The 15,410-nt window shown below is 34.4% G+C and overlaps 1 protein-coding gene across 4 annotated transcripts in view; it reads right to left on the bottom strand.

The window, feature by feature from the left end:
* SEPT7 (septin 7) overlaps window positions 1-15,410 on the bottom strand; it is a 71,599-nt gene that overhangs the window by 55,371 nt on the left and 818 nt on the right. For 2 of the 4 annotated variants that reach the window (XM_006912062.2, XM_015589476.2), the window contains exon 2: window positions 14,486-14,487. In XM_006912062.2, the coding sequence (XP_006912124.1) occupies window positions 14,486-14,487 (2 nt within the window). Of the gene's footprint in view, window positions 1-7,333; window positions 7,339-14,485; window positions 14,488-15,410 lie in introns of all 4 variants that reach the window. The other 2 variants (XM_006912061.3, XM_015589475.2) reach the window with 1 other exon arrangement.

Here is a 15,410-nt window from a genome sequence, read left to right as displayed (position 1 = left end):
TTTCATTCATTCGACATAGTTATCAAACCCTTACAAGGTATGTACTAGCAACTAGAAATGTGAAGTGAATAAAACAAGGTCCTTGCTTATGAAACTAAGAATCTAAGATCAGGTAAGTTAGAAGGCAATTATAATAACACAGTAATAATTACTATGATGTAGGCAAGCACAAAAAGATGGCTATGAGAACAAAAAAGGAAGGGTGCTTCGTCCTATACGGGGGTCAGAGTCTTCAGATGCTGAAGGACTAGCAGGCCTTGGTTTGATGAGAAATGTGGGTAGGTGCTAGAGAATTAACTGGGTCTCAGGTAGGCTAGGTGGTAACTGCAAAGGCCTCCCAAAAAAGAGGAAAGCATGGCTCTTTATGGGAACTATGAACAGCTCAACACAACTCAGGTTCAGAGCCTAGGAGCTAAAGTGCAAGAAAGTTATTAAGCAAAAGCCAGATCATGAAAGACTTTGTTAGCCATGCTAAGGAACTCAGATTAGATTTCATCTTGAAAGCTTATGGAGAGCATTAATGGATTTGAAGCAGAAGAATGCACAATTACATTAATTAATATTCAGTCACATTCATATTTTAGAAAATTACCACTAACAAAATATTGAGGATAAACTGGAGCAATCCCAAGAGCTGCTGTGGTAGCTCAGGGAAGAAATTAGGACTTGAACTAAGATAGAAGCAGTGGGGATAAAGAGAAATGTAAGTTAGAACTCTCATGTCCAATAAGGTAGTCACTAACTACATGTGGCTACTGAACACTTAAAATTACCTAGAATTGAGATGTGCTGTAAGTATAAAGTACGTGTCAGAATTTAAAAATTTACTTTAAAAAATGAAAAAGAATCTTAATTTTTATGTTGATTTCATGTTAAAATAAAATTTTAGATATGTTGGGTTATATAAAATATAATACTAAAGTTAATATCACCCACTTCTTATTTTTTAAATGTGGCTACTGAAAAGGCTTAAATTATATATGTGACTTATATTAGTTTCTACTGGGACAGTGCTGGGTTAGATATTAATGAGATGAACTGACGGGTCTTTGTAACTAACCTGGGTCAGGGGAAGATTCAGGTTTCTGAATTTAGGTTTCAACAACTGGATTAATGATGGCACCAATCATTAAAGGCAGGAATCATTTGAGTTTAAGGTGCTAACTGGACTTTGGGGAGACGTAGGTCTATTAGGCAGCTATGTATATAAAAGTTAGAAGTTCTAAAAATATCAAGGTTAGATAAATACTAACATTTTAAGTCATCAACATTTAAATGGTATTAAGGCCAAGGGTAAGAATCCAGATACAGTATACAAAATAGGAAGCAGGCCACAACAAACACCTACATCCTACACCACCACCGCCACCTCCGCCATCACCTCTACAAATCCAGGAGAAAGTGAGAGAGAAGAACAAAGAAAGCAGTTCACAGGAGAAGTTCAAAGAGGTCAACAGTAGTGGCTTCCTTCTGCAAGAAATGATCAACTCTACCAAATGCTCTAGAGTGTCAATATAAAGACACAGAAGAATCCATATACTGTCAGAGCAGTGTAAAGATAGGGGAAATACAAAGGAAGAAGGCGGCCAGAAATAAATAAGCAGTGAATAACTGTAGGTAGCAAATGTAAACAATCTTTCTGAATGCTTATCTATGAAGAGAAGGGCAAGAAGGCAGAAGCTAGAGGGTAACACAGGGTCAAGGCAGGGTTTTAAGAATTTTTTTAAAAAAAGGATACTTGCATTTGTTTAAATGCTAATAGAAAAGATCAAGTAGACAAGTGGCTGAAAAAAGGAAGGTAAGTTAGGATTCAGACAATGTTTTGAAGTGAGGACAGGATTTTCTATAAGCACCAGAGATAAAATCACCTGCTAAGCCTGAATGAGGAGGGGAGGAACAGAAAGTTTCAGAGGTAAAGATTTGAATTAGCAACCACAAGAACAGGGAGAAATGCTAGGAATACACAGCAGACAGTGAAGCAATTCTGTCCATTAGTTAAGGCTGAAGACCCGTAGCAATTCGTAACCAAAGTATAAGCCAATAATCTGTAGGATGCATTTGGAACTTATTTTGCAGAAAGGATGCACAAAAGTACACAAGGGATCAAGGGAGCTGACAAGTGCAGTTGAAGCATTTCAGTGAACAAAAATGAAGAGGGCCAAGGATGAAACAGGAAGGAAGGAAGTGAGATAACTAAAAATAGGAAATTGTAGTTAGAATGGGCCCTAAAATTAAGATTATTTAGCTGAAGAAACAGAATTTCCAGATGATAACAAAATGGAGCCATTAAAATGATGGCTCAAGCAGAATCCAGAAACTGTGAGGCTAAATTATTAAACAAGTTTTACATATGGACACTAAAAAGGTCCCAGAATGATGATAAATAAGTGTTTGGGGCGGAAAGGAAAACTCAGCATTCAGTGACATCTTTAATGAATAAGAAGGAAACAAAGATGTGGTGACTGATAAATTTAAGAAGGCTGAGAAAATGCTGTTGTTAAATAGGCTTTAAAGAAATTGAGCTTTTAAAAGAGAATGGTCTGGAGTCTACACCAGTGCTGTCTGACAGAAATATAAGGTGAATCATATGTGTAATAGTAAATATTCTAGTAGGCACACATTAAGGTAGTAAGAGTAAAAAGGTGAAATTAACTTTAATAATGTGAATTATTTGACTCAATGCATATACAATATTATTATTTTAACATGCAATCAGTATAAAAATTATGATTCATTTTACATTATTCATTATTCTGCATTCTTTTCTTCTTTAATAATCTTTAAAATATAGCACACCTCATTCAGAACTAGTCACATTTCAAGCACTCAAGAAACACGTGGTTAGTGGCCACCATAATAGCTATAAAACATTTCACAGACATAGAACATTTTCATCATTGCCAAAAGATCTACTAGAGAGTGTAAACTGAAATGAATAATTATTAGTACCCTGTACTGGGTGAGGATGTGAAAAAGTAGGTACTCTCCACATGACTGGTGGGATATAAATTTAAAACACTTCTCTGAAGAGCATGCTGACCATAAGCTTAAAGTTTTCATGCCCTCAGACTCAACAAATTCTGCTTCCATAAATTTATAATCTGAGGAATATATAAGATTTAGATGGAAAAACGTTCAACAAGGCACTGTTAATAGTGAAAAACTGCAAAAACCAAGTTCCCAAAACGAGTGAAACAAATAATATATGTGGTGCACCCATATGTTAAAATATCATGCAGCTATTAAAAGTTTTAGAAGACTAGGTAGGACAATTAAAAATACATTAAATGAAAAAAATATTACAGGCATCCACCATTTCTCAAAAGTTCATATTACGCCACTTCGCTTTTCCGAAAGACCTACATTAGTATCAGTTTTCACTAAGGAAAATAACGTTCGTTCAGTATTTGTTGTACAGCAAACCTTTACACAGGCAGTTCACAGCCCAAGCAGCGAGTGGCACCACCAAGCTCCTTCCCCAGAAACCTCACTCACCACCCTCAACATAAAGCCGCCACACACTGAACTGTCTCTCGGCAAACGTGCTTTATCTCAACTTATTTTATGCATCTGTTGGCAAGATGTGTCCTAAGGTATCAGAAAAACCTAAGAGAGCTCGTAAGGGAGTATGCTTAGTGTAAAACTGGAAATAATTAAGCATACTTGGTATGATTTGTTTGGTTATTTTTTGGATCTGGAAACACTCAAAAACTTTTCCATATAAATTAATAGTAACTGCTTCTTTGTCTTACACTATTTCAGTTTATGAAAGGTTTACAGGAACACTCTACTTTCAAATAGTGAAGAAAACCTGTATTACACAGTTGGCACAGTATTATGTACCTTTAACCGTTCTCTTGTGTATGGACCGGAAAATTAAAAGGATATAGACTGAAATGGCATTAAAGAAACTGGCAGAGTAAAGATCACAGAAAATTTTCTCCATTAAAAGCAATGAGAAACTGGCAAAATTATCAAAATCAACTTCTTCAGAACTCTGGAAGTTAAGAAAAGGCTTGCAGCAATCCAGAGTGCTTATTTAATAAAAAGGGCTGAATCTCAGGAAAACAGCAGCACTTGTTGCATTGTAACTTGCGCCTTCTCATCTTCCTTCCCCAGCTCTACAGGAGCCTTAAAAACCAACGGCAATGGCCAAAACTGGCAGTCTGTCAGCCACTGGAGGAGGCAGGACGGGCTCTTTCAAAACCCCATTCCCAAAGAACCACCTACCATTATTATCTGACCTGTCTGGTGGGTCACTGGAGGATCTCCCACAAGATAACCGAACCACTAAGAATTTATCAAGATGGTGCAAACAAATATGCCCCTAACGACAGAGTCCCCGAATACACAAAGACTAACTAAATGGAAGGGAGAAACAAGACAATTCAAATAATAATTGAATTTCAATATCTCATTTTCAAAAATGGATAAAACTACTAAACATTAGATAAACAAGGAAACAGAAGATCTGCATCCTACCTTTCACATATACTGTTCATATCTCTTTTATTACATGTTTCTTTTCATTTGTGCAAAAATGTAGGAAGAAACTAAAAACTAAACCAGACACCAATGAGATTGGTTATCCATATGTGTGGGTGAGACCTGTAGAAAAGAGGAATGAGACTAGGGTAGGAGAGATGTAAGGTGTGGGGAACACTTCTGGACATACTGTTTTACGAAGCTGACTATTAACACCCCAGTCATGTTTTTCATATTTCAATAATTTTTTTCCAAAAAAAAAAAAAAATCAGCCAGGATGTGAGAACAACTCAAAATGGACTAGAACAGTAACAAATGAAGCTCACTGTATTTCAAATGAGTAACATAACCACACAGAGAGGGGAAGAAAACATAAGTTAACTTTGAAAAATAGATTTTAATCATACAGTACAAGACTAAATACAAAAAGTAAATGCAAACACAACCTCCTAGTAAGTAAATAGATTTATACAGCAATTCTAAAACGACATTTTTATATATACCAGAATTGAACAAACATGTAAATAAATTGTGGATGAGAGCCAGGTTTTTCACAGTTGGAGAAAGGAGTCACAAATAAGGAAAAGAGAAAGACTAGACTGAACCTTGTGTTAGTAGACTAGACAGTGTATCAGTATGAATCCATGGTTTTTAATATATATTTACACACACTTAGATACATATAGAAATAAAGATGTGGGAATGTATATAATTAATTTCCTAGATCTATCTGCTAAAGACACCTAGAAGTAATGATACCCCAATAGCAAGGAGCACTTACACTACTCAGACCTAGATTTCTAAATATTATTCTCAAAAAAAAAAAAAAAAAAAAGAACCTGAACTCCTTGGAGAAATGATTCCAGGGATAAGAAGAAAAAAAACAAGATAAACTAGAAAGTAAGGAAGTGCTCCAAAAATTGATGGTACATGATGAAACGATGAATAGGAGCAAACTTGAAAAAGCTCTCAATGGTCAAACCCAAGACAATCTGAACAACAAAACAATGAGTAAATTAATACTTACGTGCTTATACCAATATTAACAAGTAATTGAATGAATGAATACATGAGAACAGCTTTTTACAAAAAAATCCAATTTTAAAAATGTAGAATAGAAACAGAAATTCACTATTAAGGCAAACAGCGCAGTAATAATTGTGACAGGCAAGAATTTGTGACAGATAGTGGAAAAAGTATGATGAGAAATGTTATTTGCATAGTTCAACCAAGGACTGATATCTAAAACAGACAACTCAAAAAGACAAATAACCCAACTTAAAAATGGACCAAAGATTTCAACAGACCACCAAAGACATGGATGGCAAATAAGCACACGATTAAGATCCTCAACATCATTAGCGATTAGGAAAATGCAAATTAAAATCAGTGAGGTATCTACAGTTCTACTAGAGTGGCTAAAATTAATGAGTGAACATTCCAAGTGTTGGTGAGTGTGTGAAGCAACTAAAATTCTTATATACAGTTGATGAAGATTGTAAAATATTACAACTATGTTGGAAAACAGTTTGGCAGTTTCTGAAAAAGTTAAACACCGCAGATAACTTAGCTTAAGTACCCAAGGGAAACGTAATCATGTGCTGCCATCAATTACAGCTTTTTAAAAGGTGTATCAAAAAAAGCCAAAAAGAAAATATATCAAATTTTAACATTGGCTGTATTTTGCTAACTGGACTTGGAAGTAATTAGTTTTATACCAGTTTCTGTTTTTTGAGTTATTATTAAGAAACTTGAAGCATTTGCATTTTAAAAAAAGAATCACATAGAAAATGAAGTCGTGTTCACCACAAGTCAGTATGGTTTTTTTACTAGGTAAGTCATATGTTCTTTATTTTCTATTTCTGACAAGTTCATTAGACTTCAAAGGAAGCAATTTTAGAAGGTAATTCTGACAAGATTTCCATCATGATGTGAATATGAGTGAGACAAAGAAATAAAGGCTAAAAAAAAAAACTAATAAAAACAGATGGATTAATAGCTGGTTAGCTGTATGTCAAATTCAGCAGAATTATACACAAGGATCCATCCTTAATTAAACCCAAATAACATCATTCAATACTTTGATAAAAACATGAAAGATGTGCTTGTCAAACCCGCAGATGATAAAAGCTGAGAAAGGTAACAAAAACTTTATTTATATGACACACTAAGAATCCAAATAAAATTTAACATGGAAATATGTGAATCTAAATCATGTACTTTTTCCCACCCCCAAGCAAGAGTCTGAAAGACAAACTTTCAGTTAAGATCAGAACTATAAAATAGGACTACAAAAAATAAGGAGATGGTAGAATACATTTCATCCATTCAATCAACAAGGTTCCTCTAATTTAAAAAAAAAAATGTGTTGAAGAGTACTATAAAATAGCATAAGAGGAAAAGGTAGAGACATCTTAGTTGATATTATGCTCCATAAATCAATAAAGTTACACTAAAAGGTAATTTACCTGTAGGTCTCATTAAAAGACATACGGCATGTAGAACAATACAAAAGAGAGATGTATCCTGATCTGTAATTTTAAGATGACAAGATATTCAGTTCTTGGTGTCAGCAGGGATATGTACCAAATGAAGTTTAGAGAGCAATAACAATGATGGTTGGAAGGATGTAACCCCCTGCCATATAAACATTGTTAAAGGAAATAGAAAGACTAAAGTCTCTACAAAAGACTCAGAAAGAGTTGTTTTCAAACTATTAAATAATAAAATTAAAAGAGAAGCTACACTTATCTTTTTGGTCTCAAGGAGTAAATGAGAACTTCTGAATACAAATACCAAAGACAAACAAAATAAATAAAAAAATAGGAAGAAAAAAATTAACAGTGACAGCTACTCAAAGATGAAATGTGCTTCCTCAGAAGGTAATGAGTTTCTAACACAGGCTAGATCCGCTCTGTCCATTAGAAATATAACACAAGCCACACATGTAACTTAAAATTTTTCTAGTAGTCGATTTAAAAAAAGCAAAACGAATCAAGTAAAATTAATTGTAATAATATGTTTTCTTTAACTCACTATACCCAAAACATTATTTCAACATGAATCAATATAAAAAATAGTAAGATATTTTATATATTTTTTCAAAGTAAAGTGGTTAAAATCCTGTGTATTTTACTCATACCAAATCTGAATTCAAACTAGCCACATTTCAAGTGTTCAACAGTCATACATGCTTGCAGCTATATACTGGACATTAGATTAAATGACTTACATCTTCGAATCCTGAGGTTTTGTGAAATATCGAAATAAGAAAAGTATCAAGAATATACTCAAAAATTTTAAAGGATTAACTTTGTTCCATTTTAATCAGTCGCTACTGTGCCTTGTGCGCTCATGACACACACACATATACTCTCTGCATTTTACTGTAGCATTTATTATGAACACAACAGTTTTGCGGAAGAATTCGAATTATTTATGTAATATATCTTTCAAACTTGTGTTTTAAAGACATCAAAGCCATTTCTTGTCAGAATACTGAATCCCATGACTCATAAAAATGTTTTACCGATAGTCATCTTAGCATTGCTCTTCTAATGAAAAGAAATATAAGTATTCATTGTTACCTGTTTTAATTTTCTTTAACTTACCTATATTACACCATCCAGAATCATAGAAATTCAAGTCCTGTTATAGACTGAATTTTTTCCCCCACAAAATTCCTATATTATGACTGTTTTGAAAGACAGAGCCTTTAAAGAGATAATTAAGGTTAAAGGAGACCATAACAGTAGGACCCCAATCCCATGGGGCTGGTATCTTCAAAAGAGGAAAAGACACTAGACATATCTCTCTTTCTCCACACGTGCACAGAGAAAAGGCCATGTGAGGACACACTGAGGAGACCGTAGGCAAGCCAGGAAGAGACTTCACCAGAAACCAAAGCTGTTGGCACCTTGACCTTGAATTTCCAACCTCCAAGACGATGAGAAAATAAATGTCTGTTGTTTAAGCCATCCAATCTGTGGTAATCTGTTATGGTAGCCCTAGCAGACTAATATAGTTCCTACGAAAAGTACTTTCAAAACACTGTATTGCAAACCAAATTATATTATTGTTGAAATTATTAATAAATTACGATAAATGTTTATGTATGTTTATAAATTTACAACCAAAGACTTGAAAAGCCTGCCTTGTTGAGCTACTGAAGTAAACAAAATATTTTGAGACCTCAAAACTGCAAATTATAATTTTATCCAAAACCAAGGTCAACTTATATTTCATTATAAAAGCATCATTCAACTGAAGATCGATACTATATACAATAAAGCCAGAGATCAGTGGGCGGCTCAAAAAAAGCATGCCAACCATTGCAAAACTGCAGTACTACCCCACAAACAATACTTGTAATCTTAAACATAAACAATAACTGATAATACATTAAAAATTGACAGTGCTTACCTACTAAAAGAGTAGTCTTAAAGAAGTTCAGGATAAGGAAAGTATCATCAAAGACTTAGATACTTGGGAAAATTCCCCAGAATGAGTTTTGATCTGAACCTTCCTTAATGATGGAACTTCAAGGTAGATAAGATTAGCATAAGCAAAAAAAAAAAAAAAGCATAAGCAGAGGAAAGAATACAAAACATGATTTGATCTGAGTAGAAGGAAACAGCCAAACCAAGAAGGACCTGAAATGACTGCCTAAGTTTTTAATGAAGGAACACAGAATCATAAGGCAGTATAAATACAGCTAGAAATATGAATTCCAGTTATCTGCTGTAACTCAGAGCTATGCTCTGTTGGGTATGTTACATAACCTTTCTGAGCCTTAGATTGCTAGGATAATGTTTTTATGAGGTTATTGTAATGTATACATGAAACATTTGACACTTCACATACAATAAGTACAATCTGCAATAGGGAACAGCTATTATTAAAGCCTCTGGGTTTTTTATCTTGCACATAAGTGATTCTCAATCCTGACTATAATCAGAAGCATCTGAGGAGCTTGATAAAAACAGATACCTGGGCCCAGCCAAGAAATAGAGAATTAGATTCTTAGGGCCCAGGAAACAGGATTTTAAATGAGAACCTTAGTAGCCTATACTATAAATAATAGATATTTAAAGTTCTACAATAGACTAATTATGAAAGTAGTGTTTTGGGTACAATAATCTTACAAACATTTATTGAATGAAGTGGAAAGAAACTAGAAGCAATAAGACCAATGAGGAAGCTACTCAATAGGAAAGAAAGTCCTTTGTTCATCTTGGTTAGATTCTAATTTGTTAAATGAAATCAACTAGTGAATCACAACAGTCATCCTTCAGTTAAAAATCAGTGCTATCTCCCAACGCAAACCAAAAACTTCCAACACAGATTCAAATAAATTTCCATCAGGCATAAAACTCCTCCCTTACTCCCTTGCTCTAGGCCAGTACTAATGTTGACGGTGCATTTCTCAAATAACATGATGTGTTTGTATGTTTCTGGTATTACTTCTGCATTCCCTCCACGTTGACCAAATATTTAACTTTCAAAAAGATAGGGGCTGCAACTTTTCAGCAAATCTAAAATTACTCCAAGATTTCAAAAAAGAAAAAAAAAAAAAAGGAACTACCCCTACATAATTATCTAACAGCACGACATCACAAACACTAACTTAACTACTTTTGGTGAGCATGACTGCCAACTAAGTCATTCTAGTTACCTTTTCGGCTCACAAGTGAATGAAATCATTTCATAAAGTAATTCTTAGTTGTTCTGTATTAGACCAACTTTTATATTCTAATAGAAAACTCAAGACAAGAATGACTACAGTTCTAAGATCACTAATTTTATCTTTTCATGCCCAGTTCTCACGTTTCCAAACTTAAACTAGAGAGAGAAATGTTAGCTACTTGATTAACTCTTCTCAGCAACGAGAAAACTAAAAAGGCTGTCCTCTGAGCACATACAGTCTTTGCAAATTATACAATGACTACATATTTTGGTTTCTGAAGTTCTCTTCTTCTTGCACATTTATTTTACGCATCCATAAAACATTAATCATTTATACTTGATTTCCTTTTCACTCAGCATATCAATTCTACAGAACACAACAAGGAAACAGAAATGGCAATCTAACTCAGTGCTTAACATATAGCAGACTTTCAATACAGATATGAAACAGGAAATAAAAACTGAGCAACTAAAACACAAAGATTTGTAACAGCAAACTGGATAGCTACAAACTTCAAGGACAGAAGCAAGCAGGTACATCTAAGAACAGAAAAATGTGAAAAGCTATGTACAGTTAAAAAACAAAAACAACTCTCATACTGCATTTCTTAACAGCCCCCGTATTATGTCACAACACAAAACCAAATATTTCTAATGATTTTAATAAGTTCAGTATATTTTACCCGAAAATAGAGAAGCTTATCAGTTTATATATAAGAAATGTGTCTCCAGTGATATAGAAAACGTAAACTAAAACAAGTTTAAGGTACTAAACTAACAAATACCCTTGGAAAATAACTGGGGAAAGCAGAAACTTAAAGATACTCTTGAAAGCAACACTTAAAATTCAAAAATACTGAAACTATGAAACGTCTCAAAATAAAAAATAAAAAATGGTCGGCAAATTAGGATAACAACAAGGGAACATCATATACATATTCAAGTAATCTTCACATAGGTTAATAAATAGAAAACTATATTTAACATTAAGTGAATAATACCTTGGTTTCGTATAAAATTTAAGAGTTTACAGAGTACTTTCATATATATTATCTCATAATATATAATTCATGCCAGAGGTTATTAACTCTAAAGGTTCATCGGAATTACTTAACTACTTAAAATGCAAATTTTTCAACCCAACCTCACACCTAGTAAATTAATGAGCCTGCATGAGTGTTAACACTGGAAGTGTTTCCAATGCCTGACCAGGGTTAAGAACCACTAACCACTAATATACCACTAATTACAATCATGAAAAAAATACATATATGCAATTAAAAAAGAATACAAATTAACTTTCAGTGACTGAAACAACTTAATGGCTTTTTTTCCCTACTGGTTAATTTGTTTAAATTAATCATAAAAGGAACTAAGTATGTCTATGAAACTTAAAAATTAAAGTTTAAAATGTTGATGCTTTAAAGTATATTACTTACTGAAAAAATTTTTCTTGTTTAGATCCCCTTATATCCCAGATTGCTACATGTAACAAATGAAATGGTACCCTGGTTATTTTAATAAGAGTATAAAAAGAAAGCACTGAGATAGAATTACTATGAAGATTTTGCCTCCTCTTACACAAATAATGATCTCACTCAAAATATTTACAGTATTCACTAAAATTGATTGACAATCTACACAAAATCTTCCTCAAAAAGAACCCCTGATTACAATCTGAGTGGACATTTTGAAGGTATAAAGATACAAAATGTCTTTGTATAAAGAAACATTAGCATGACTTTTAGTTTGAAACAACTACAGCTGCAAAATATACCAGCGGAAATTATTCATAAGTAAACATTTTAGTACTACTCAAGAAATTAGTGACCTTAGTCTAACTTTGAAGAATGTAGAAGTTTTGCACAAATCACTTTACTCCTATTTCCTTCAACTCTGCTCACCAAACCCCAAATACCAAGTCTTAAAAAAAAAAAAAAAGTACCAACAAATTTATTGACCAAACTATAGTCTAGCTTTTTTCAATATTTCAATTTTATTCAAGATTCAATTACTAAACATAAAAATTCAAAGCACAAATGAAAACATTTACAATAATCATAAAATGTTTATTTTCCATCCAAGATGTCTGTCCTGATACTGAGACTCTATTAGACATGCCCACTAAGATGTCCTCCAAGCCTCTCAATTTCATGTTTTACCTATTTCAAGAAATGGTACCTATTCATCACCCATATACTCTTGAAAGCTCAGATATCCTAGGTTCATCATTCACCATCTACATCCCCTCACATACCACATACCTCACAACCATCCCCTATACTTCACGCCCTTTACCAATGCCCTGCTTATGCCTTTTATCTTTTGGTCCTAGGACTGCTACATTAACCTTCCTCAATTCACTAGCCCCACCTTGGTGCTCTATCTATCCCTACTGAAATTATCACAATGCTCATGGTTACTCCTCTTCTTTTAAAATCCTTCAATAATGATTGTTTTAAATCCTCAGCATAGTACACCAGATCTCTGCTTACGTGTTTAGCCTCATAATCTATACCACCATGATTTCTCAGCACAGATTAAGCATCCTTCCTCCTCTGCCTAATCACTCCTACTTATCTTTAAAGATTCACCTTTTCCAGTTTGGAAAAAGGTATCCTGCTCTGTACTCTTCCCACTGTACATATATCTTTAAATCATATCACAAATGATTTACTAAGTAAATGCAAGGTTGGGAATACAAAAGTGAACAAAATACAGTCCTTGACTTTAAGAAACTTACAACGCAGGCAGAAAAGTAGTCAATTGCCATATAGTCTGATGACTTTTTTTTAGGTTAAGATCTGAGTGTTATATGCCAGGCTAAGGACTTGCCATATCTTATCTCATTTCATTTTCATATAATTCTCCAGTAACTTTAAAATTCTCATTTTACAGAGAAGAAAACAGAGAAAGTTATTTACCCAAGGTTCAGTTAAGCTTTAGAAATGTGAATGGAGGTCTGACTCCAAAATCTTAAGCTCTTAATCACCATGCTTTCTACTTCTGTCACAGAATTTAACTCAGTTTCTCTAGTGCCCAGCATACAGCGGACACAAGACATATATTTGTTATATGAATGAACTTGAGTGTTAAAACTCCTAAGCTAGTAATGGCTTAACATCAATGCTACTACTTTAACAAAATTTAACTCCACCCCCCATATTATATTAAGTGTGCTCTATTGCTATTTTCTATTTCTTTTCCTACTTTTTAAAAAGCATAAGTAGAATACACAAAATTTATTTCAAAATCAACTAATAGGTCTCAACTTGCAGTCTACAAAACACTGCTGTAGAGACCAAGAGTCTACACTTAAGAGTATGCTCTCATCAGGCAGGACTAACCTATAATCATACTACCTTAAAATTCTACTCCGCAAAAACACATTTTTTCTACATCAGTTTCATTGTACAATAAATCCTACATCATTTACAGTCCAAACTTAGTACGTTAAAAAAAGATACAAAAAGTTGTCTTAAAATTTAATAAAATGCATAAACGTTAATGTTACAATAATTTCGACCTCTAGTCAAAAACTGAATATAGCTTATTAGCTCAAAATGTGAAACATGGTTCTCAACTGATAATTTAGTCTGGTAAGAATACGCTTATTGGCAAAACCCAGAGTAGAGTATATAGTGAATATGTATACCATCAAATTATAAGAAGTCTGAAACCAAACTGCTCCACCATGATCTTCACTCTAACTGGTCTTGTCATCTGACTATCCCCCATTCATGAGACCTTGAAAACCACAGATCTAACTCTTCCTCCTCCTCAAGCTTTTTTTGGGTGTGTGTCTGTGTTGTTGTTAACTCATTAACTCTCTACAACTGCTCTCAGGTCTATCAGGAGTCCTACCTTGTCTCAGACTAGTTCAGAAGTTCTGGCATGACTTATTCAAGATTATCTCTATGAGAAAATGCACAAATCCAACAACCAATTTTATAACAAACTTCTGAAACAATATACTGATAACACTACCTTTCATGTAGTTATATATCAAATACCTTTTCTCCAAATCAAAACCAGAAACCAAAAATTCTTAACTACATTACCACAATATATCCTTTCTGTAAATTCAAGTCTACTTGATGTAAACACAAAATAAATTTCCAGTATCAGTTATGAACTTCAATTCTGTAAGCCTAAGAATGGATGTGATACTTTTAAAAACTGTATTAGAAGAACTTGGCTCCATCTTGTCCCATCACAGACTGACACAATGCTGCCGTACAAACCGTCCATGTAGCGTCCGCATTTATTTCATAGCTCCACTCAATCCCATCTCCTCTAGCCCCACCCGCTGAACAGCTGGGAGGGATGAAAGATTGTTTCCTGCCCTCCCCTCTTGCTCCTTCCCTTGCTATTTGGAGGAATAAGGAATCCAGGCAGCAGGGACCAGCTTTGTAACTGTTTATATCCTAGGGTACCATCTTTCAGTCTGTAAGGATTCCATAAACTTCATTTCTTGCGTACCTGTACACTTAATGCCTAAAAAGCTTTTCCTCCTCAACTTGCTTCAAAGTTAGGCGAGGGGAGATGGATTGACTATGTTCACCGCCTGCATGTATATAAATATGTAAACCAAGCAAAATGCTCTGAATGTAAATTATCTGTTCATTTAGAGTCTCAAAGGCAATTGAGAAGATATTCTTCCCTTTTATCAAAATAAAGCCAAAAGAAACCTTAAAGTTGAACTATAATAATAAACCCGCAATAAGTTATTTCGGTAACTAAGCAAGCACCTGGACGTCACATATTCTTTCCTTACACTATAAACACCCAGATGTGAAACAGTGTACCCTCAAAATGTAACTCAGCAAGTGAAAACGTGTTAGAAAAAAATCTCAGTTGCTTATTTCCCACTATACACACAGTACGAAATGGAACTCAGGAGTGGAAAATGTGAATGAAACGGCCTTGCTCTTTTTCCAATACGTGGGGGAGGAAAGGAAATGAAAGGGCTTCTTAAGAGAATAACAGACTACTGAAATGCTTTCGAAAATTAATTTCCTTAAACGCCGCCAGTCCGCATCTCCAGAGGGTCCCTCCTTTCCCGGCGACCCTCCCCACCCTTCCCACTCCTCGGGAGGGCGCCCTTCCCAGACGTTCGCTTTCCCCTTTTTCTTAAAAAATTAAGCCCGAACCAGGCTCCTTCTCCTCCAGACTCGAGCCTCGCCCGCCCTCCACTGGCCCCGGGGCGGCGGCGTCTGGGAAAGGAAACCCCGAGGGGC

This window comes from Pteropus alecto, unplaced genomic scaffold (assembly GCF_000325575.1).
Source record: "Pteropus alecto unplaced genomic scaffold, ASM32557v1 scaffold21, whole genome shotgun sequence".
In the NCBI taxonomy this organism is placed as follows: Eukaryota; Metazoa; Chordata; class Mammalia; order Chiroptera; family Pteropodidae; genus Pteropus; species Pteropus alecto.
The sequence above is the reverse complement of the archived record's forward strand: the minus strand, read 5'-3'. Positions and strand labels throughout refer to the sequence as shown.